At 37.8% G+C, this 23,697-nt stretch overlaps 3 protein-coding genes and 1 pseudogene across 10 annotated transcripts; 2 read left to right on the forward strand and 2 right to left on the reverse strand.

Moving 5' to 3' along the window:
- The first annotated feature begins 642 nt into the window (after positions 1–642).
- LOC126409208 (sphingolipid C9-methyltransferase 1-like) lies at positions 643–2,040 on the forward strand. Its single transcript, XM_050081237.1, has 3 exons — positions 643–939; positions 1,688–1,761; positions 1,845–2,040. Exons 1-3 carry the CDS (start codon positions 676–678, stop codon positions 2,038–2,040), a joined length of 534 nt encoding a protein of 177 aa, XP_049937194.1. The 5' UTR covers positions 643–675.
- Positions 2,041–7,572: 5,532 nt separating this feature from the next.
- On the reverse strand, positions 7,573–8,423 carry LOC116267226 (tubulin beta-1 chain-like; annotated as a pseudogene).
- LOC116267224 (ABC transporter I family member 1) lies at positions 7,573–14,602 on the reverse strand. Of its 8 annotated transcripts, XR_004175554.2 has the most exons (4): positions 14,379–14,602; positions 11,462–12,272; positions 10,994–11,180; positions 7,573–8,429 (listed from the first exon to the last, which is right to left on the reverse strand). XR_004175554.2 is itself a non-coding variant. In XM_031648837.2 (3 exons), exons 1-2 carry the CDS (start codon positions 14,597–14,599, stop codon positions 11,510–11,512), a joined length of 984 nt encoding a protein of 327 aa, XP_031504697.2. In that variant the 5' UTR covers positions 14,600–14,602; the 3' UTR covers positions 10,881–11,180; positions 11,462–11,509. The 8 variants fall into 8 exon arrangements, 6 of the variants coding, with proteins under 6 accessions (XP_031504697.2, XP_031504698.1, XP_031504701.1 ...); XR_004175553.2 differs by lacking the exon at positions 7,573–8,429 and having other exon boundaries at positions 10,881–11,180; positions 11,458–12,272; XM_031648837.2 differs by lacking the exon at positions 7,573–8,429 and having other exon boundaries at positions 10,881–11,180.
- A 4,262-nt stretch (positions 14,603–18,864) lies between these two features.
- Positions 18,865–23,697, forward strand: LOC116266544 (UDP-galactose transporter 1-like). The gene is made up of 5 exons (XM_031647788.2): positions 18,865–19,345; positions 20,900–21,149; positions 21,242–21,449; positions 22,842–23,073; positions 23,175–23,697. The coding sequence occupies exons 1-5, from the start codon at positions 19,232–19,234 to the stop codon at positions 23,382–23,384; spliced, it is 1,014 nt and encodes a 337-aa protein (XP_031503648.1). The 5' UTR covers positions 18,865–19,231; the 3' UTR covers positions 23,385–23,697.

Raw genomic sequence — 23,697 nt, forward strand, 5'->3', positions numbered from 1 at the left:
ATAATTTTAACTGCAGGACTTGCATCTGCAAAGTTTTTCTTTCAGCATCTTTCACGACGGAATACAGTCACACAAGCTCAGAGAAACATTGCCTCTCATTATGATATGGTCTTTACTTTCTACTCCTTCTTTTGCTTGATGTATTCGATATGAAAGTATATTTTTTCCATTGTGCCCGGCCGGTCACAAAAGGTTTCTATGTTGAATAGAATAAGTTTATGGTTGCCTTCTATTTTTTGTTGCATCAGTCACTATGCCTTACTTCCATTGGTCCATTTCATCCATCTGAATGGAACACATGTATGTCTCTCAAGAATTGCCTCAAATGGTTTGCATGTATGTCACATTAAAATGTGATGGCTTACCATAACCTATTTTTTCGTTAAGAATAATAAAAAAGCCATTTGGTTATCTTATCGGTACATTTTCCTTTCCCTGATTGAAAGTTGACACTTCCTTTTACCTTCTGTTTTAGAGCAATGAATTTTTTTTCGCTATTCTTGGATGAAACTATGACATATTCTTGTGCAATTTTCAAGGTTTGTATGGTTTCATCTTCCATAAATAGCTTAAAGACATGAATATATATGTGCATGCTTGTCAAAGGCTTTAGTTTGCTTTTGCCATTTTCTACTTATGTTGTAGGGAGAGAATGAAGATCTCAAAATTGCACAGATGAGAAAAATTTCCCTTTTGATCGCAAAGGTGAATTACTTTCCTACAAGGTCTTATAATCTGGAACATTTTGTGATGTTTCTAGTTATGGTTGATGTGCAGGCAAGGATTACCAACAACCATGAAGTTCTTGAGATTGGCTGTGGTTGGGGAAGCCTCGCACTGGAAGTTGTCAAGCAAATCGGATGTAGATATACTGGAATTATGCTATCAGAAGAGCAACTAAAATATGCCCAAGAAAAGGTTAAAGAAGCTGGTTTAGAAGTAAGCCATTACTGTTGGGCTTCATCTCATTAAATTTTCATCTAGCCATATTTACAAACATTGTTTAAATTTAATTATACTCAACCACATACACTCTTCTTAATCAAACATTGTGTTCTTGCTTACTTATATATGTGGTCGTTGATGGATAATAGTTGGAAATGCTAACTATTGAAGTTGACCAAATAGTACAATGTCATGGCCCATTTGTGCACAAAGTTGTTGTACCATTTGATTGCTTTTTATTTTGCTCATCGTCATGGTTAGCTTTGAATTGGTATTAAGAATGGATTCATCATAGTACTTGCTGAAGTTATAAAGTTACTCAACATGTTACTGTTGTGCTAGGAACCTCTTGATGTATAGGCATGTTCAATTAAAGATCAAAGTGTGTATTTTAGTTTCTTTTCAATGTTGCACACCTTCTTCATTGATAACAGTCATAACTCATAAATTTACTAGAACATGTTCATCCAACACTTGTATCTTTTATGTTTTGGATACCCACCATTCCAGCTGGTGGATTTTTACTCCAATTTGGAAATGGAATGTGCATACTTGTTAAGTTAGAGAGAGAGAGAGAGAGAGAGAGAGAGAGAGATGTTTTTGCAAATACATGGCATAAACTCCACATAGGCTTTATTATAATAATTATATCAAAATTCAGCCACTTACAAGACAAAGGCACAAAACTAGATTTGTGGGAACATATTTCATGTTATGAACTTCTTGCAATTTGTATCAACAGGACCACATTAAACTTCTTTTGTGCGACTACCGCCAACTGCCAAAGTTTCAGAAGTATGATAGGATAATATCTTGGTAAGTCATTGTTTGCTTAGGAGCTAGATGTAAAAGGTGATCTGATCATGTTACAATCTTGTCACTTTCTCATATTTAAACAGTGGGATGCTAGAAGTTGTTGGGCATGAATGCATGGGAGAGTTCTTTGGCTGCTGCGAGTCCTTATTGACTGAAGATCGAATTTTTGTTCTTCAGGTTTTACAAATATTTCTACTTTATTTCTTTTATTACCTTCCTTTTTGTTTTATAATATGTTTCATATTACAACATACAAGAAGTCATTATCTTGACACCTGACGGGGAAAACTAAAACCAGTTAAGTTCCTAAGCGACTAACTAAGCAGGCCTAGATGGCTCGTGCCTGTTTACTTTTTCTATTTAGCATTTTAGTGTTTTAAAGTTCTAAAACAAGGTTTTCAGCTATCTTGTGTAGTTTGCTAAATTGCATTAAAATATTATAGGTGAGTGAGAAGTTAACAACCCACAGCTTGGAAAAGAGTATTGATTCCACGGCCCCCAACCAAACACCTCTAGGGTCCTAGGCTATGTTTGCATTAGTAATGACAGCAATGCACTCTTCAACTTAGTACCGAGGCTCCACTTAGGCATAGTGCCCACATATCCAGTTTCAAAAACTACATGTGCCTCATGAGACTAATTGCTTTTAATTTTTAAGTTAACCATTTAACATTTAGTTTTATGCATCTCCAGCTTCACAACTACCTATGCATCTCCAGCTTCGAGATCCTTTAGGGCCATATGGCAAAGAGAATGGTTTTAACTATTCCATAAATATGCTCTAAAGATTGGGGCAGATTCCTTAAATATTTGAACAAATATTTGGCATGTTCATGAAAATAGTTATAAGCTTTTCTCATTGTCAAAAGGCACCTTATGCTGTTCAATCCTGCCTAAGCATGTGATAGTCATTTTGGAGACCTTGCACCTAAAAAGTGACTATTGCTTTTGATGATCACCTCTATGGCCAACCCTTGGGATTAATAGTATTATTTGCTTTTGAAGCTGCCAAATCTTGTTTTTAATGTTTATATATCTTCATGTTGGCATATGTGTATTTGTATGTGCACACATACAATGGCAATTGAGGTGTATAATGGCATGAGCTTGATTCGACGTCCAAAGTTCATTGCTTTGTCTTTGTATCAACCAAAATTACTTTCTTTTGAATCTGGCTTTAGATCTGATAATGAGCCACTCTTAAATAAACGTGTTTATGAGAGACTATAGTGTGTGCACTTATGTACAGTAGAAGAAACATGCAAACAAATTATCATGTCTAGGTTAAATAAAATCTTTCTTCATCCATATATGAGCCCAACCCTTCCTCTTGTCATGTTATGCTTAATCATGTGGTTCTGAACCTTTGGCCTTAGATTTTGATTTCTATCTCTGACACAAGGGTCCATGTGGAGGCCTACATGGTTCCACCAAACCACTTATCCTAGTGAAGTTCAAAGGTTACATCACGGGCAAACAGTCTTCCCAAGTCCATGTGTTGTGACAACTATGGCTTCAAAATGAAGTTGGAGTCATATTTTGCTCATAGAAACCAGAATAATGTGTCTGCGAAGGCATATAAAAGCCACAAACATGTGCCTATGAAAGTATATGTTAATTGTTTAAATTCAATTTATTAAGTTTCTGATTAGCAATTTTAAGTACTGACATGAGATGAGATGACATGTTGGTGTAGGTTGTGTTGTCTCGGCCTGGTAACTTGAGTGCCTTCAGTAACCCCTACGAGTGCATGCCTGCTTCTTGAGCTTCCTTGACAATCTAAAATAGATATTGTCTGCCTCTATATGGTGAGTCATCTCCTGTACTTGAGCGTGAAGATTGTTGTAAAGGTTCACCTTCTCTATGATCTGCACACAAACTTGAAGCCATATTTATTGTTGTAGATTGCAACTTGTTTATGGGTTTCTCTAGACTCTGGCTTTTCCAAGCATCCAATAATAAAATAACCATATTTATTGTTAGATTTGCTTATCTCCCTGTTTGAGGAGACCGCAAGTCATAATTCGATATTGTATCTCAAAACGATGGTTTCATGATCAACCAGATTATGTTTACAAAAGCTACGCACCTTAGGAAGACTCGATTTAGATGTTCTGGCCTCTCTTGACAGCCTCACCTGAAAAAGGAATCTGATCTACTGGCCCTCAATTTAGTTGGAAATCCAAATAGGATCCAAACCCAAACCTAAATTAACCATCAGGCTTTGAGCAAATCTGATTAACTTAGTGACGATTGGTGTATCGAAGGGCAAATCATATATGACACTGGTATTGATATTTACAACATTGATTTTATTCATGATCTCCAACGTCCATTCTCATAAGGTGCATGGGAAGATTGCGACAAACATGATCGGTTGAAGATTGTGTCCTAAAAAGATCATTGTAAAAGAGAACATTGACCTTGTGATGTTCGTTGCCATGCATGGTGCATTTGCATCGAATAATTTATTTTCACATACTGGCATTTCGAGGAAAGTTCTGGTCGAGGGTTACAATTTTTGAGGCATTTATATCTAAAAGTATTTATCACATATAAATGTAAGGAGTCAGCGACTCACATTTTTGAGATTATTTGATAATTGAGAACACTCAGACTATTCCACACTAACCAGAGTAGTCACCAATCAATATATATATATACTCTAAGTTTTCAAAGTCAACCAGCCATCTAACTGGGGCCTTCAAATTCATCGTTATATATTAAGAAAAAAATAAAGAGAAAAATGTGATAGACATTTTTGTCATCTACATTAATTCACATCTTTTTCTCTTTGCTTTTTCCTCAACCATCCATCTGCTTTAAATATACGGCCTAGTTAGATGGTTGGGTAACCTTAGAAAGTCAGAATCATCATTCACTATATATATATATATATATCTAGAGAGAGAGAGAGATTGGCAGGTATGAGGCCCCTAGGTGTGAGACCGGTGAGGAATCAACTTGATCATTAACCATTAGAAGATGAATGAATAAGAGAAATTCAAAGAGAAAAAATGAGATGTGATATTTTAGTTATGTACCCTTAATTAACATTTTTTTCTCCTTAATTTTCTCTCAACCATCTATCCTTGAAAAAATCAATGGCTAAGATAATTCTTTTATTAGTCTTGCACCTAAGTGTTTCGTAACTAACAATTTCTCTCTCTCTCTCTCTCTCTCTCTCTCTCTCTCTCTCTCTCTCTTGCTACTACGGCCATTACCTATACAATATCAACAATGGATGAACTATATCACACTAGATTAGGGCGCAAAATGACTGGATTTTATTATATGGGTTACTGTGCAGATCGATTCTGTAGATCGATTTGTACCCCAAATTGGACTTTCAAAAAGTTTGAAAACTCGTTGATTTTTTTTAGGGAACTTTTGTCCCATTGCACCTCTTAAATTCTTTAAAAATATGATTAGGTTACTTCAAAGATTGTAAAGAAAAACTTAATATATTATATAGGTAATGGCCATAGTACCAAAATCTGTTAATTTAATTCCTTTCTGTTAAGATCCAGGATTATGGACGACACTAACTTATTGGGGGCGGTTTGGGATCCAGAGCACAACATTGTAAGTGTTCTATAGATCTGTCCAAAACTTTAGGGCAGAATATTCATACAACCCTCACACAGTGTTTTAATGTCAAATGGCTTTTTAGGTTAATAATTTCCTGAAGGGTTAAGGTAGCTTCTTTCTTGGCCAGGTTCGAAGGGGCTTTCTGATGTGTACAATTTTGACAATCAGACCGAAGCATATTTTTGAGCTAAATAAACACAGAAATAATTCTGAATTCTGGTTACATAATTCTGAATAAAAATTCCAGTCCCTCAACAAACCAATTATGTCACTTTCTCGCCAGAATTAGTCTTTGTACAGGTGTTTCAAAATGTTTTTTTTTTCCTTAGTTGTGAAAGAGAGAAAGGTCCTATTTATTGCCCTTTGTACAAGATATTTTAATTTTGAATAATATAGAATATATTTATTAGTTTTTCTTTTTTGTCTATCCTCTTATCGGTGATGGGTAACCGTTCCCCCGCATTTCAGAAGGGTTCTGGGTCCAGCCCATCGGGTGCAGACCCAGATCCAACAGATTTTGGGATCAGATATCCTATACTTGGATTCAATATAGGAAGATCATGTGACATGTTTAGGGCTGCACAAAGAGTCGAGCCAGCTCGAGCTTGACTTGAACTCGCTTATCTAAACTCGAGTTGACTGAATTCAAATGTATGCTCGAAATACTAAATGAGTCGAATTCAAGTTGTAAGAACTCGACTTGTCTCGACTAGATGTTGAATTATAATGAGAAAATAGTTAAATGAGAAACAACTAAACGAGTTAATCGAGTTTAACGAGTTAAAAGAAACAAGACATGCCTTACATAAATGAGTTAAACTATTTAAAGGAGTCTAGTTCGAGCTTGACATTGCATTGTGGAGTCAAGCTCAAGCTTGTCCTATCGAGCTCGACTCAAGTTCGAGCTTAAGTTTTCTAAGTCAAGTTGACCAAACTGGAGCTCGCCTCTTCTCATGCATGTCCGACAAGTCCAAATAGATTCTGAACTCCTTCTGGGACGCTGGGAGGCCAAGTACCTGACTGGCTTGATCTTGACTACTTGTAACTTTTCAGTTGAGCCATATGGTGAATGCATATCCCACTGTCGACTGTTAAGAGCTCGGATTGGAGATCTTGGGCTTTTGGAACCATAAGAACGTTCGTTTCATCATAGCCTCCCGAAAATCTGGTGAGGGTACAAGTTTACATTTAGAGTGGGGAAAGAGAGAGAGAATGGGGAAGAAGGGGAGACAACTGACAACTTTCATCCACTCAAACCACTGAATAATACTCATCACCTCAACTCTCGACGGCAGAAGGGGAAGAGTGCTTGCAGGAATCAAACAAAAGACGTTTTCAATATCAAACAAAAGACGTTTTCAATACAGGTATACTGCCCGACCAACTAGGATACACGTTTCTAAAACCTTGGTAAGTCGGTCATTAATTTGGCTTTGTCATTGAAAGATCTAGAACGGAGCTTCACAAGTTGGAAGCGAAGGCCTACATAATGGATATTGCTAGATTTTAGTTAAAGGTTGCACAACAAAAGCTTAGAAGAAAAACTCCTGAAATTGACTGAACAAAATTGAAGATGACTGCTTTTTTTTTAAGCGAAATAAGTAAAAGATCCTTTCCATGGAAAATATAACTGATGACTAAAATTGGGCGGACCATTAAAAAAGCGTTTAAGCTTGAAGGCTCCGAAAAAAAATAAATGAATAAGAAACTGAAATTTTCACAAAGGAACTTGAACGAACCACCGGGAGATAAGGGAGAATTGGTAAATTAACCTGGAATCGTTAATCAGAAAAAGAAAAGGGCATTCTAAATTGCTAACTAGATATTAACGGCTAATAGAAGAACAGATACGATTGAACCCAAAAACAGTGGAATATGCTATTCAGCTTATTCAAATCGATTTCCGCAACGTAAGGCTGCAGATAGCAAGGAGAAAAGTGTACAGAACATCACTACATTTCGATCCAACTAATAATACGGACGGCTGCAAAGACTGACCATTCTAGAAAGCCACGAGAGGCAACAACTCACTTGGTAGCCAACTGAAACCACTTACACACTGACCATTCTAGAAAGCCACAGTTGCATGAATCGTGGCTGCTCGGACACAGATACAGACAATCACCAATGACACCCCAGTTGGGGAGTTGACTGACAGACCAAACAATCCATTGCCGCCAACAGGTGAACTATAATGGTGAGTAAAATTAGTTCACGGCTAAACCATAACCAGCCATCTTTCATCGATCATCATAAATGAGAAAATAGGCAAAGAAAAAGGAAAAAGAATCAACACACAATACCACTGCAGACCCCTTCCTAAGCCAGAATACAATTTTTCTAGGTCCACATTCTGAAAATCTACAGAAGCAGACAACAAGCAGATTAAGGAATTGTTGATACACAACTAGATAGAGAGGAAAGCAATTTAAGTAGGACACAGGTACTCAGGCAGCTGACTTCTCCTCCATTTCCTCTTGCTCGCACTCCTTGGCTGCAGTTGCATCCTGGTTCTTTTCATATCCAACACCAGGTTGTTCATGTTGCTCTCAGCCTTTGACTCCATCTCATCCATGTCTTCACCAGTGTACACAGTACAAGAAAGCTTTCCTCCTTCACGTAGCCGTGGATTGCTCATTTATGCTGCAAAACATCTAATGGATGGATGTAGATTTGCCAAGGAATGTCGGACTTGATGTTGGGAATGCACTCAATCGAGGAGGAAGAGTTCTTATTCTGAACATTAATTATTACCTGCTCATGTACTTCTTGGTGCTTCTGTGGCAATAAAATAACTGCCATGATGAGGGTGTGCACTGTGCAGCACACATCATGTTCTTGGCATCCCACAATTGTTGGGTGAGCTCAGGAACAGTGAGGGCATGGAACCGCTGGGATCCACAGGAAGAGAGTTGGGCAAAAACAGACCATGAAGAAACGGAAGCCTGGGTAGGGGATAAGGTTCACATCAGGTTTCCAGAATCAGAGTTGAGCTGGCCATGGAAACTAACGAAGCAGGTCACACCACTCATGGTTGCTGAGATGAAGTGGCTGAGATCTTCAACTGACATTGGTGACTGGTGAGTTCAGGCAAAGAGTTTGTCACAAATCAGCATAAACTAAGAACTTCATCAGAAACAGTGACATATATGACCGGGAGGAAAATATGAAGCCAAAAGACGTGGATATGCTGGAAGTTCATTCGCAGTATGAAGAGAAATGAAAAGAACAGTGAAATTCTCACTGCAAAATCAAGGTGGCAGAATCTTGGATAAAAAATGCTGCATTCTTTAAGGCCATTAGGATGTAAAAAGTTCAAGTAAGTTAAAGCCAATGAAACACTTCTCCCACACGAAATTGCAGTTACCACAAAATATTTTCAGCAAGGCTTTCCTCTGCTCTTTTAGAATGTTGTTTCTCCAAAAAATAACTTTTAAGCTTAAGAAAATGAAAGATGAAACTAGTTATCAGACAACAAATTTTCCAATAACCTCTTTTGTAAAAATATAAAGATAAATGTTCACAAAAGATTTAAGAAATTGAGAAGAGCTAAATGATCCAAACAATATGCTTAGAAATATTGAAATGAAGGGACATTGAAAAGACAGGGAAAATGTATAGCAATTAGCAAGATACTGGAAACATAACATCTTTTTTGAAACTAGCATGAAAATTAAGATAATGTTGCAATATCGAGAACCTCAGGAGTATTGGTGATCATGTTAATGGATTGCTTGTGAGCACCCCGTAAAGTAGGAAGAAAAGCAAGAATACAGTACAAATCAAAATAAAATATCCAAGCATGTCTTGCACACCTCAGAATACTAGCTATAGTCACAGTTGTAAGAACTAAGAAAGCATCTGATTTACATGAAAAAGGCAAACAAAAAACAAGGAAAATTATTTGTAAGAACAGGCAAAAGATAATTTCAACAGCACAAAGAAGAAAATCCAAATAATAAGAGAGCTCGTGCACAGGGAATGGGCAAAATTGTGCTCAAATCCTACGACAATGACATATCGAACCCAAGGCTGTAGCTTCAGCTAACGACTGGAGAAAACAAAGACAAATTAGAAATTCAAAGACTAATTTACTTGCAAGTGGGTGTAGCCAGCTTAAATGTCTGGAAGCAGATGGCAAAGAGGGCCTCATTGTAAAGAACCATATGCTCATCTACATTTTCTACAAGCTGGAGAACTTGAAAAAGTTGCATTTTCTACAAGCTGGTGAACAGAAAGTGAGCATGTATTATCTTCACCTGTCTCCTATGTGTGACCTACACCAAACTAATTTGGCTATTAACAGACTGCGTGAAAGCTAAATTAGCTATTGAAAAGATGCCAAATGATATGCTTGAAGTATGCAAGAAATAAAGTAAGATGCTCGATCTAGTCCATTACAATTTCAATAAAATCATTCTCAACGGATTTCTATATAAGCCTTGAAAGTAACAACTTTTCCTGGATACAAACTGTTAGTTTTCCAGCCTTATAGTTACACTATAAGTCACATGGGTACGGGTACAGTTTGGATACAGGTACGGACACGACAACTTTAACAAATGTGGGTACGAGTGTACGGCAGGATATATGTATGTATATATGCAAAATAGCACAAAAAAAAAAATCAAAATGAAAGCAACATTTTAGTAAACAAGTGATATAAATAAAAACATTAGCATGTTAATGAACAATAACTCTAAAAATAGATTGAAAAGTAAGGTGGAAAAAATTAAATCAAAGTAAAACTAAACAGTTTGAATCTAAAGGTACCCGAGTGTGTCCAAGTACCTATTTTAGGTACGGGTACGGCAACACGGGTACGTGAACCTTACTGAAGTACCCATGTGACTTACACAAGGTAATGTGTTTTAGCAACATCTTGCCAAGACCAAACTTTAGTTAAAAATCAAATTTAAGACTCGAACACGTTGACAGGATTATATTTTGACAAGATATGATGTTGGGGGTTCATTTGGTAACATATGCAATAGTTCCCTGTCCAACTGCACCCAAGCAAAGCATACTGCCCAGCAAGACTTTGCAATGCTTACAACAGAATATAGCAAAAGGAGTACTGCAATTTCATGCTTGTATTTTGTGATTTTCATCAAGCTCGTAGAAGAAGCCTACATGGGGAGCGTTTGTCTTGTCCTCTTTGTATGAATCTTTTAAGGGATGCAACCCAATTTGTGTAACACATGTACGCATCCTTCCACTAACTCTTTCTCTAGACGTGTTCTTGTTTAATTCTTAATGAATGCATGCTTATACAATTCTCCCTCTTAGTTGAAATTAAGTTTTTCACAGTTAAATTCAGCAATCCCTTTCCATTCTGTGAGTGCTTTTGACATTCTTCTTTAGGTTTCCATCTTATACTGATAGTTCCAGCATTATTTGGTTCAGCTGGAGAAGTAGCAGCTGAAACTTACACTATGCTATTTAGCAGTGATCTAATTTATGGGCCTACAATTAGCACTGAAGCTGCAAATAATTAACTGCATCTAGAAAAGCAGAAAAATAAAGCATAAGCAGAAGTAAGAAGACACATCTTGCAGGACTATCAAAATCCATGACTGCTCCCTTGGTATTTGATTTACATAATAAGGTTAAGTGTGCCAAACAATTATCGAACTCTCACTCTCTTCCCAACTTTTGCTTTGAGAAGACCTCCTCTGAGGATGTTTGGTATAGCATCCGCCGATATCTAAGTAAGCAACATCTCAAATTTTCATATCAATGTTCAGAGGCTCCACTGACAATTTTCCCTCATATCACAGTCTCTCCCCATTTCTTTTTTTATATAACGGATGCGTTCAAGCATTCACCTGCACTCAATAAAGCGGGGACGATTTTAGGGTTCAGACATGTAATTGTTAGAAATTATCACAGCATTCATTAAATAAAAAAGTGCATAATTGAAAACATCGATGCCCTTACAGACATTCTGAGAATCAACACCATGACAGAGGAATATGAAATGGAAACAATTAAGGTGGGCACTGGGCAAGACGACAGATAGCTTCTAGTTCGTAATTGGGTTGATGGGGTGGGGCAAATTGCCAAGGTAGGAGACGGATTGAGGAGGAGACAATGTTCACGCACTTACACTCTCCTGGACTGTCGATTGGATTCGTCCGCAATCAAGAAACAGGGATCAACGCACAAGGTCGACGAGGATCTTCCTCCGGGGGAACCTGGGCGGCAGCCTAAGATTCATGGCATCCTCCATCTCGATGGGAAGGTGAGTGGCGACGAAGACGATGCCCCCCTTCTTCCGGTGGTCAGCGATCATGGCCTCAAGGAGTTTGACACCGTCGTAGTCGAGGGCGACGGAGGGCTCATCCATGAGCCAGATCGGGCGGTCAATGGCCAGCATGCGGGCCAACTGGAGGCGCTTGCGCTGTCCCATCGAGAGGATGCGGGCCTTCTCGTGGACGAGGCGGCCGAGGCCCATGAACTCCAGGGCAGGGAGGGAGCGAAGGCCATCCTTTTTCTCGAGCACCTCGAACCATTGAACATTGTCGAGGACGGTGAGGTCTTCCTTGATCGCGTCCTTGAGGGAGAGCCAGTTGAGCTGCAGACGCCACTGGGCAGCGACGCCTGCGGAGGTAACGTCGTGGCCATCCCATAGGATGCGCCCCGCCGATGGCCGTGAGAACCCGGCCAGCATGCGGAGGAAGGTGGATTTGCCTGCACCATTGCTGCCCGTCAGCACGAGTGCCCCGCCGTCGTGCACGGAAACGTTGATGTCGCGGAGCACCACTTGGGCGTTGCGCATGCACGAGACGTTGTGTAAAGCCACCCTCGGAAGCGGAGGCGGCATGCTCTCTCCCCCTCTCTCTGATACGCTCTCTTCTGTGACGAATCTTGCACTCTCACCCTTCCATGCCGATGCAGGATATGTGTTCAGCCCAGAACTAAAAAAAGATAGAACTCAGAACGGGTGAAAATGCTCCTGGAGATTGGCAAGAATGAAGAGATGAAGAGAGTCAGTCTTTTCTATATGAAGATTAAAACGCCCCAACACAGGAATACCATCAGCTATCTCTGGTCTACATGCCTAAAAAACGTGTATAAACGTATATACAAATGACACACAATAGTGATCCATCAGGTATTACAGCTCAATAAAGAACAGTTCTTTCAAAAGCATTCAAATCAAACATGTAGTTCAAGATAACATATTAGACCATCTTTCTTAACATTTGCTGTGACATTGTAGGGCAAATTAAAAAAAAAAAAAAAAGAACTGCATGAGAAAAACGATAAATTTAGAATTTAGCGGAAGCATAAAGGACAATATTGTTTAATTAATTCTGCAAGCAAAATGCATAAAATTAGGTGAGGAAGAATCTATTTTTCAAGTTAGATAATTTGCATCCAAAATGGAATGGGACAGGTTACGGATGACTGAAGATAGCAGCATAGTGAAGATTGAACAACAAGAGGAGAAGAATAGAACAGCTTACGGATGACTAAGAATCTGGATTTCTGGACGAAGAATGAGAGTGTCTAGAGCCTAAACACACACACACACACAGAGAGAGAGAGAGAGAGAGAGAGAGAGAACCATGGAAGCGGAAGCACAAAGCAGGAGATGAGCAGTGAGCAGCAGCACAGATCAGTGGGTTTTAGGGCTTTTTCAAGAAAACAAGGGGTGGCACGCGGGAGGCGAACCCCGCCGCCTTCCCCCGCTTCTGGAAAACAGGGATAAATTTACATAAACGAGTATAATTTTAACATATTCCGCAAAAGCCTAACATTTAGTTTTTTAAAATCAACGGGCTCATGTTAAGTTAAGAACATAATCCACAAAAGGCCGCCCCCGGCCCCATTCAATGAAACATCCATATTTTCTAAAACCATCATAATAACAATTTTATTTCAAACTTCCAAGAAATTAGACGGCAGAAAATCACTAGGACGAGTAGTTAAAACAAGGCTTCCCATTCTATGCTTTCATAATAAGGTTAAAAGTAGTTGAACTGCTCTGATCAAGTAATTCACATCTCCCGAAAACATGCAATAAAAACTATTTGACATCCATTGACATGTAGAAATTTTCAGAGAAATTTGAAAGAACATAAGCAATACGAAAGGACATTTAATTTTGGTACATTTATTAAGTTTACTCTGCATTCTTTTCAGTTTATTATCTAACGACAGGGAAACAAATTTCAAACAGATTGAGCAACAGAAATTAAAGCATGCCACGTTATTCAGTAAGCCATGTCATGACAGCTAGGAACATAAATCCTGAAAATAGACAAAACATGTCTAAAGATGAGGCAGGAAGAAGATGATATCTAAAAGAATTTGAACAGTTGCTCTAAGGGGCTGCTCCGTAGAGAAGAAAAGAAGGCGATAATACAATCCACAACCACCAACACAATACATTAACCTCTACCACTCAACGAGTTCAGCGTGTAGGTTGGCCATCCAACAGATTACAGCATTATGGATCATTATTCAGATCGTTTCAGCAATGTGAAAACCAGAAAAGGAGCCAAAAAAAAAAAAGGAGCATCTCCACATGACGACGCAGTTGCCGTTATTCATATAGTTTCACGAACTCGAACAGAAAAAAGAAAAAACCAAAGAGGGGAAGGGCAAGCACTTCCTCTTGCTCAGCAATGTGATTCCACAAATCTGATCTTTCCGGGAAGTGCCAAACCAAAACGCAGTGCTCCGACTAATTGGGCGACCTTTTTGGGCGTTTCTGAAAGGGAGAGAGGGAGAGCGAGTGGGATGAAGAGAGAAAGACAGAGACGCAAAAACAGGCACAAATAACCTTTTTTGAAGGACCCACAGCCGCAAAAATCGGCTTTTGAAGGAACCATTGGCACACCTAAGAGCAAAAATAATTGTTTGAGGGAAACACAGTCACACAAGTTGAAAAAATTGGTTTCTTTAGGGAAATGCAGGCACAAAATCGCGTTTGTTCCCCATTCTTTGCGGATGAACAAGAGTAAACAAGCGACAGAAAGAGGAAGAGAGAGAGAGGGGGGGATTTCGTTTCTTACCTGACGACTTCGGGGTTGAAGGAGACAATGCCCTGTTGAAGCTTGAGATGGGGCTTCGGTTGCTTGAGTTTGTGAGGAAGCCTACAGTTTGGGTGAGAAGAAGAAGATTTCTGCGACAACTGAGAAGATGACAACGAAATCATCAATGGCAAAATCTCATACCAAACGCGGGTGGATGACTGTCTTTTTTGCACTGTTATCAGTGCCAGCAACAAAATCATACCTTGTCTTGTATACTAAAAATGAATATCGATCTGCCCGGTTGTGCTGAAACAATAACTTAAAATATTATTTCGAGCCTCTATGGACGAAAAGATTCTTATTCCAGATTTGAGCCTATACGTTCTCAATTCATCAGGGTTTCATCAGGGATTGGGGATGTTAACATATAGATTTGAATCAAATATATTATTAATCACATCTGCCTTTTTGAGTACTCGTATAGCTGAATCGAAAGACAAAAAGTCACATCAATTTCAATTCAAAAATCGATTCAACAATATGAATCCAATTCAAATCTATTTTTACATGCATATTTGAATATAAATATACATTTTGAACGGAATTTAACCAATTTTTAAAATGTAATAGCATAACATGAATGATATTGATTTAAACATAAGTCTAATTTGAATTTGTATTTGAATCCGATCAAATATTTAAGTATATCTGAAGATGAATCCAATCGAATATTTATGTATATCTGAATTGAAGAGTCAGACTAAGTTCCACTATAAAAAGAATGTTAAAATATAAAAAGAGGATAGTTAAACGAACCACAACTATATAAGTTAAACAAGTTAATGAGTAAAAAAAAACGAATCAGACTTAATAGAAACGAGTTAAAAGGGTTAGACAAGTAAAGCTTGAGCTTAATGTTGTATTTTCAAGTTGAGCTTGAGCCTATTCTATGGAGGTCAACTTGAGTTCGATGTGATGTGAGGGCAAGCCCAAGCTCAACTCAGCTTGTGTGCCCCACTTTGTTTGGGGCCCAAACGTATAATTTTGTGCACTTAAAAGGTGACTATTTTCAAGTGCTTTTTCCAAGAGAGCATTTTCTATGTTACCCAGTCAACGTGGAAAAGCTATGTCCCTGCTTTTCACCAATAAGGGTATTTATGTAATTTTATATTCATTTTTATTTTTCTTGTGAAAGGAGGGGATCTTCCATTCAACAAGGAGGATTGATCATTTTCAGCTCATAACATATGGTCTCTTGCTGTGGATCATGACATACAACTGGCTTTATATACCATAGAGTACTATATCAAGAACAAAGAATTGCTTTATAAGCAAAAACCATATAGCAAAAGAAGTGAGCTGTTTTATTACTAGCACATAATAGGACACTTTTTGGGTCATGTGGTTAACATGGGAAAGCATGTGCCTACGCTTGGAAGGGCATTTTTGTCATTTTATGATAGAAAATTTTTTAAATCATTTTCACTTATAAGTGAGAGAACAAACAAGGACATTTTGGTCATTTCTACTACACAACACATGGTCCTTTGTTAGGTTGTTAGGTTGCCATAACATGCTCCAGCCACATAACATATAATTGTCATGTTATCTTCAAACTATATATAAGTAGAAAGCCACTCTTGTGATGGATGGAGAAGTCATATGCTGCTCAATTTGAAAACCAAGCTCTAGTGAATTGTCAAAACTGAACACTATGGAATCTTCAGGGGTCATTTAGCGACATGAACACTATGTGAGTGTCCCATGAATCTGCTTCCGTGCTTGAACATATTCATAGAACATTAGCCCTAGTGTCCCAAATGTATCAACGTTTTTTAAGACAACTTGACCAAGTTCAACATTCCCTTGAATCCTACAAAGCTCCACTAATCATTAAATTTGATTTCACTCCATGGCATCCATCAAAAACCACTACTTTCTCATACATCACTGCAGCCAAAGAAGGCGTAGAACTCGTGGCTAGTGACGGTACTGCCACGGGCTCTAGGGACTGTTTGGCATTGGGAACAACTTACTCTTGCTCCATGAAACTGTCTTAAAGATTGAGTTAAATTTATGAAATACAATGTATGATGAATATACCCCAACCGATTCGCCGATTCGTAGAACAATAACATATTGTTGCTATTGTCAAACAGCCCTTAGGGACTACAGTCATTTTATTTAACTCATAGTAAACGACAACAAGCAAAAGACATGGAGCACTTTCCATGTCATATCGCTAACATGGGAAGGCATGTTCCCATGTTTTAGCAGGATGGTACTTTCTTGATTTTTATAATGCTCTTCTTACCATCTTTCAAAATTGTGAAATAGGTAAATAAATTTAATTTGGATATAAATATCCAACCGAACTGTTTTAAAAATTGGGTGTGGAAAAAAGTTTAATATCCGATTAAGAAATTATATTTATTTGAAGTTAAGAAATGCCATCCAGTTGTACTAGGATTTAGATTTAAATAAATATATGATTTGATTTAGTTTTGAAGAATGTTCTATTTCTAATGTTCAAACAATATAATGTAGTTCAAGTTCAGTTCAAAAGAAGATTTCACATTCAAATGTGAATTTAAGAATGAAATTCAAATAATATCCAGATTTGAATATGGTATAGACTTTTCTTTGTTCACATTCAAATTCAGGCCTTAGTAAGATGACCTTTGAAGAGACTGGTATAGTCAGAAACTTTTGGCCATGAGTTGTTTGAAGGGACAACATATATCAATAAGTAAATAAGTATTAAAGACATTTATGTAAAAATAAATAAAAATTTTGTTATTAGCGTGGGCAACCGCCCACACGAGCCTATATGTAGCTCTGCTACTGTTTGAAACTCTAAAATTATTGATAAAAATGAAGGGACGGTTTGACATATGGAACATTGTGCGAGTAGTAACTGTGACGCGCAATAATAAAAACTTGGTTTTATGTCGACGGAAGAAGTCAAAGCCGAGGAGAGAGAGTAGTAACTGCCACAAGAATCAAATGCTTTTGTTTCCTGCATTTATTCCTCGGCCTTCTCCTTTTTCGGTTTTTTTTTTTTTTCACCTGATAAGAAATCTATCGCTCTTATCATCAACCGATTCAATTTGAGTTGAAGATCAACTGGTTCGATTCTCTGGGCCAATGAAGAGTGTCAATGTTTAACTAAGCATTTTATTTTTTATTTATTTATTTTTTAAATAAATCTTTTAACAATTTTGGCCGGTTCACAATCGATTTAGCCAAATCAATGAATCATCCATGGTAGGATTTTATAGATTTTTTTTTTCTTTTACAACAATGATGAAAAATAAAAAAAAAGGAATGATTGTGACACTTGAATTACCTTTATATTTGGTAAACTTTTCCTGAGTTTGTCCAAAAAAAAGAGAAAAGAATAAGCAAGAAAAAAGAAAAGACAAGCCATTTAGGTATTAGTTGACGGTGACCAAACAAAAGGGATAGCCGTTTAGGTTTGAACGATGTGACTAGTTGTGCGTGATTGTTAACCGTTAGTCTTCTCTCTCTAAAATGTGCATGGCGTTATATGAGAATCGGGTTTCGCGTCAAAGTGGTGGCAAGCCGATTCGATCAAGAATGCCGCATGTCAAGTATGTTTTATTTTATTTTCAAATTTTAAACCATAATAATATTATGAAAAGAACTGAAAAACCGAAAATATACATTTAATTATCATTATGAACTGTTTGAATTATTAAGAAAAATAGAAGCAACAAAATGGCGAAGTTGTGACTTGATTTTGATTCTCATTTCACTTTTGATATTCTGGGGCTGGTAAGTTTTGAACAATATTTAATTTTGGTTTGTGTTTTTCTCATTAATAAAAAAATATTTGTGATTTTTTTTAAAAATCATACCTTTTATAGCAGTTTTTAAATAAAAAGTTAAAGTAAAAAAAACTATTAATTGAAAGGATAAAAATATAATTTAAGAGGTTGTTCGACATTAGCAATACATTGTTACTATCACATCATAAAATAGAATAGTGAAACTAATATTTCATGAATTTATTTTAACTTTTTAATTAAATTTATGAGATAATAACAATTGTTAGAAAACAAATTGTAGATATTTTTTTAATTAACAAAAATGTAATGTAACGTCTTAATAGGCAGTTTTCACGCAAGGTGCTATTTTTTAAAACATAAAAATATTTTCTAATTATGAGAAAAATGGAAGCTCAAAAATGGGAATTTCCCAAATTTTTCTATTATTTATTTATTTAACATGACATATTTGCACTCTTTAATTAAAATGATGAGAATGCACGATTCGCATGTGATTTTCAGAGTTGACGACTTTTTGTGGTTTTATTACTTTACAATTTTTGTGAAAAGAAGGGAGCGAACTTGATTAGGACAGGTTTATGAACCGGAGCTAAAACAAGACGGGGCGATACGAGACGAAACAATGGTCTTAACCGAGTCTGAGAGTGAACCACTGAACATGTGCTCGGTCATAGACCTCCCTCCAAATCGCTGAAAAAGTTTACGACGAAAGGGAGAGACGCATGTAAACGAGACGGGGGAAGTCGAGGGAAGAGGACGTTACAGGAGAGAGAGAGAGAGAGAGAGAGAGAGAGAGAGAGAGAGACCACGCCGTTGGTACGCCTTCGGTTATGGAGAGCAAAGCAATCACCATTTGTTTGCGCGCAGAGGAGAAGGAGGAGGTGGTGAGAAGGGGAGGGAGAGAACGAGAGAGAGAGAGACAGCCGCTTTCTTCACCGTGATTGACAACTTTCGCGTCTGATCCACGTTTGTTCGCCTTCTCCTTCTTCCTCTGTTTCTTGGTGGCCTGCTTTTGTTCTTGTTGCTCTCCTCTGTTGTTGTTGTTGTTGTTTCTTTCTCCTCTGGTCCGTTGGTTGTGGGATGGAGGAGAATCACCGGTTGATCCAGTGGGGAGTCATCAGACCGCTGCTCGCGATTGTCCAATGGTGGACGTTCAACGTCACCGTTATCATCACGAACAAATGGATCTTTCAGGTTCATCTCTTTCGCTTTCTCGTTAACTCTTGTTGTTTTTACTTTATCCGAGTCCTTGGGAAAAAAATCATGATAAATCTGAGAAATGGGGAGGTTCTGAAACTTCAAAATCAAAATTGGCATGAATTCTTCTCTTACCCTCCTCCGGTCCTCGATCTCTATCAATGAATTCAACACACGTATTCTAGCCATTACACTGACAAACTCGAGTTCTCGACTATAATTCGGTCGCTTTTTCTTAGCAACTTGCAGTTATCATCATCTTCTCACGATCATCTGTCTTGTACGTTCAATTTCACTTCTAGGATTCTCATCCTGAAAGTAGATAAATAAAAATCAGAAAGAGGGTTGGCAGTAGCGTTTCTATTTGATTGCTTTTCTTTTTCATTTGCTTGTCTCCTCTGCGTGGGGGAATACTGCATGAAGCAGTGAGCCTTAGACATGTCATCCATCAAATCACAGCAACAGAACTCTAAGCATGTCATAACAAACTAGCTCGTACGTTGTATTTGGTCCTATTGGTTGGAAAAAGGAAGCATCCTTTTTCGTGAACGTACCAGTTTGCTTACTCTATCGGCATAAAAAGGACGAAGAAGTCGAAGCAAACCGTCTCTTTCCTTCCTAAAAATCACTTTGCTGCTCCCTGTTTGCTTCCCACTTTCCAGCATCTCGTTCTCGGTTATCGTGTCATTCTTGAAAATTATTCGCTTCTCTGCTTCTGCTTCACGTATCGTCCGTTCTAGCTCATCATGTCATTCTTCAAAGCCTCTGCTTCTACTTCACGTATCGCTTCGCATATTTCTTTCATTTGCTGCAATATTGGATGGTACATGAAAATCAGTAGTGGAAGGCTATGATTCTGTGAATTGAGAATAGAGGGCATCTGTTATACTAAATATCTTTTTTCTAAAAACGTAGAGATCATAGCTGGAAGGACCTGGTTTGAGATTGACGGATCTCGAAAAGTTAATCTGGTTTGTTTGTCCAGATCCAAGTTAAGGAAGCATCTTCTTTGGTATTAAAACAAGTATAGCATACGTGATAAACTCCAACGCTTTCTCATTTTTCGAGTAGTTGGCGGTATTTGGCATGACAAGGGAAGGATATTAGCCTATGCACTGTAAAATACTGTTAGCCATTTGACAAAGTGAATGTAAATAGTTGGCCAGTTTTATTTATGCTAATGGTTGTGACCTTTTAGTTTATTAGCAACCGGATAAACTAGTGGGAGATGGTTTACAATGCTATGAAATTTAATAAACTGATGTATGTAAAATTTGTGATTCTGCAACTATGAGCCTGTCTTGATAAATAAAGGTTCTTCATTTTCTCGAGAAGAAAGACATGCTCTTTACACATCGAGCTGCTTTTCTTTCAGCACTTTTCAGAAGCTTAAGTATTTGTTGTAGGATGTTTATATATTATTTTCCTGGATCTCTAGAGATAATATTAATATTCACGATAAAAAGGTTGTTGGTTTCTTGTATTACTAGAGCATAGGCATATTTAAATGCTCTTTGTATATGTGTATCTGATACAATCTAGTCTGTGCAGAAATTGGATTTCAAGTTTCCCCTGTCTGTGTCATGTCTCCATTTTATATGCTCATCCATTGGATCATATTTGGCAATCAAAGTTTTTAAGGTAAAACCTTTAATTGAGATTGAACCTGAAGACCGTTGGAGAAGGATATTTCCCATGTCGTTCGTCTTCTGCATCAATATAGTGCTGGGAAACATGAGCCTAAGATATATTCCAGTTTCTTTTATGCAGACGATTAAGTCATTCACCCCTGCTACTACAGGTTAGTTGAGGTCTCCTATTTCTGTTGTTTTATCTTGGCTTATCATGACTGAGCTCTTTATGTCAATAACATATAGATGCTGCATTAAGCAGTTGTACTCCAGTGGCTGGTGTGGAAAAAGTACTTTGACTGGCGAATTTGGTGTTCCTTGGTGCCCATTATTGGGGGCGTTCTTCTTACTTCTGTTACGGAGCTAAGTTTCAATATGTTTGGATTTTCTGCTGCACTTTTTGGCTGCCTTGCTACATCTACAAAGACAATTTTAGCGGAATCATTACTGCATGGCTTTAAATTTGACAGGTGCGTATTTTCTTCTGCAATAATATTTGTCAAGAATTTTGAACTTGCCTGTATCCTTCATGTAGCAGTCCTTTTTGGGTGTAAAAAGGGCAATGAAGAGGGTTGAGCCTTCCTGATTCTTCTCTTTCTTGCACCTGGAACTGTTGATTGATATGTCAGAAAGAATTATACGTTCACTGTGTGCCACATGCATATATATATGCGATTGCTGCTCCATCTTTTCTGTTTGTTATTCAATTAACATTTGCATAACGAATGCAGTAAATCCAATCTAAAGCACTATAATTGACTCATGCACCAAACAAATTTGCAGTAATAAGAATGGAACAAGACAAATAAGTGGATGGAAAAGGATTGGGAAAATTGGCCTCCACATAGGACTGGTCCAATTTCGGACAAATTGGATGCCAGTCTGCCCGTTGACGACATCCATGGTTTTGGCCATTCTCATGTTGCTGGTGCTGCATTCATGTCTGGCCTTGTGAAGACAAATACAGCTGCCGACATGTCCTTTTCACATAGTTGCCATTTGGAATTTTTACTCAATTCTCTACCTCACACACTTAGATGCAAAGAGGAAATAGAATTTCTATTGTCATGTTGTACACTAACATGTAATTAAATTTTCACTACTTCCAGCTTGTACATGATCCATAATTCATAGACAAATGTGGAACCTAAGAGTTTGGCTTATGAAATTTAAATTTACAACAAGTATATCAATTAGCTAAGAAGAACGTGCAAGGCTTTCTGTTAATCCAGTGAATGCTCATAACTAAGCAGCAGAGCAATTTTTACAATCAGGGCTTATGTTTCGTATGTGTTACAGATGTAGCATGAGAAGTTACTGCTGAACATAAGAGTGAAGGATTTCTGATGCTAGTAATATCATTATCCATCTTCATTGTAATCTAGATAAAATTTCGTGTTTATTCAGGTCCACCTCAACAGATTAACTTTATGATTGGGGATTCAACCTTTATCTTCCCTATTTCCTTTCTTGATGACCTCCCCAGGAATGAACTCCTGAAAGGTGCCCACAGAGTAACACATATTTGAGTCAAGACATTTACATGTTCACAACTGTAGCTTAGTCAGAGATGCTGAAAGTGAAGAAAGCAGGATATAATGAAAGCATTTTAGTGTGCCTCAGTCACCCCACTCTATAAGCATGAATATGAGCCATTGCCAAAAGTTCTATTTATGATGACATCAAATACCACTCATATGGGCTTCTGAAAGATGTTTTTTCCCTCTTATGGTTCTGGGTTTCCTGATTCTTGAATTAGTGATAAATTAATAATTACTAAAGATATTCTGCTGGTAGTGTTTGACTCATTAAACTTGAAAATCTGTATCCCAATCATGTGATCAAGTTCCACTTTAATGCAGCATAAACACGGTATTTTATATGGCACCATTTGCAACCATGATCTTGGCTGTGCCAGCTCTTGTGCTAGAAGGGACAGGTGTTCTGCAGTGGTTTCAAGTTCATCAAACCATCTTCACCTCGGTGCTGATCATCTTAAGTTCTGGGGTGCTTGCTTTTTGCCTTAATTTCTCCATTTTCTATGTGATCCATTCAACAACAGCTGTCACATTTAATGTTGCTGGCAATCTTAAGGTGATACTCATTGATATAGCTTTGAAGCAAACTAGCCCTGTGATTTCAGATTTCTCTTAAATAATGAGCTAATAATTCTGATCCATTGTTTTCCTTGGCAGGTAGCAGTGGCTGTCATGGTCTCATGGGCGGTCTTTCGAAACCCGATATCTGCAATGAATGCTTTAGGATGTGGAATAACACTCTGTGGCTGCACATTCTATGGGTATGTGAGACAGAGACTCTTGCAGCAGCCAGGCACACCTCGATCTGCTGTCAGTAGAATGGAGATGCTTCCCCTTGTAAATGATAAACTGGATGGCAAGGTTTAGTTGGTATACCACTAGATGCATCATGATTCTGGTCTGAAACTTTTTCAGTGTAACAATTCATGTAATGATAGTGCTCCTGCTAGTCTTCTTCGGATGTGTCGATAGGGCATCTCTGTAAACTATAGTTGCAGCTGAGGGTTGCCATTGGCTTTCTGTTTCCTACTTGAAGGAAAAAGATATTTATCATTACAGTTGTTGCTCTTTTCTGTTGGTTTCTCGCAGCTGTAACCAGTTGACAGACACTTAGTTGGCACCTTGGATTTTCCGTGCCTTGTGAATTGTTATGAATAAAAGATACAGAAAACAAGATCTA

The sequence above is a fragment of the Nymphaea colorata genome, chromosome 13 (genome assembly GCF_008831285.2).
Source record: "Nymphaea colorata isolate Beijing-Zhang1983 chromosome 13, ASM883128v2, whole genome shotgun sequence".
In the NCBI taxonomy this organism is placed as follows: domain Eukaryota; kingdom Viridiplantae; phylum Streptophyta; class Magnoliopsida; order Nymphaeales; family Nymphaeaceae; genus Nymphaea; species Nymphaea colorata.

Excerpts from the sequence above, each read along its gene's own strand:
- LOC126409208 (XM_050081237.1), top strand. The coding sequence starts at position 676 with ATGAGAAAAATTTCCCTTTTGATCGCAAAGGTGAATTACTTTCCTACA. Across the intron at positions 940-1,687 it reads TTAAAGAAGCTGGTTTAGAA|GACCACATTAAACTTCTTTT; the intron begins GTAAGCCATTAC and ends TTGTATCAACAG. Across the intron at positions 1,762-1,844 it reads TATGATAGGATAATATCTTG|TGGGATGCTAGAAGTTGTTG; the intron begins GTAAGTCATTGT and ends ATATTTAAACAG.
- LOC116267224 (XM_031648837.2), bottom strand. The coding sequence starts at position 14,599 with ATGATTTTGTTGCTGGCACTGATAACAGTGCAAAAAAGACAGTCATCC. Across the intron at positions 12,273-14,378 it reads TTCAACCCCGAAGTCGTCAG|TTCTGGGCTGAACACATATC; the intron begins GTAAGAAACGAA and ends ATCTTTTTTTAG.
- LOC116266544 (XM_031647788.2), top strand. The coding sequence starts at position 19,232 with ATGGAGGAGAATCACCGGTTGATCCAGTGGGGAGTCATCAGACCGCTG. Across the intron at positions 21,150-21,241 it reads ATTCACCCCTGCTACTACAG|TTGTACTCCAGTGGCTGGTG; the intron begins GTTAGTTGAGGT and ends TGCATTAAGCAG. Across the intron at positions 23,074-23,174 it reads ATGTTGCTGGCAATCTTAAG|GTAGCAGTGGCTGTCATGGT; the intron begins GTGATACTCATT and ends TTTCCTTGGCAG.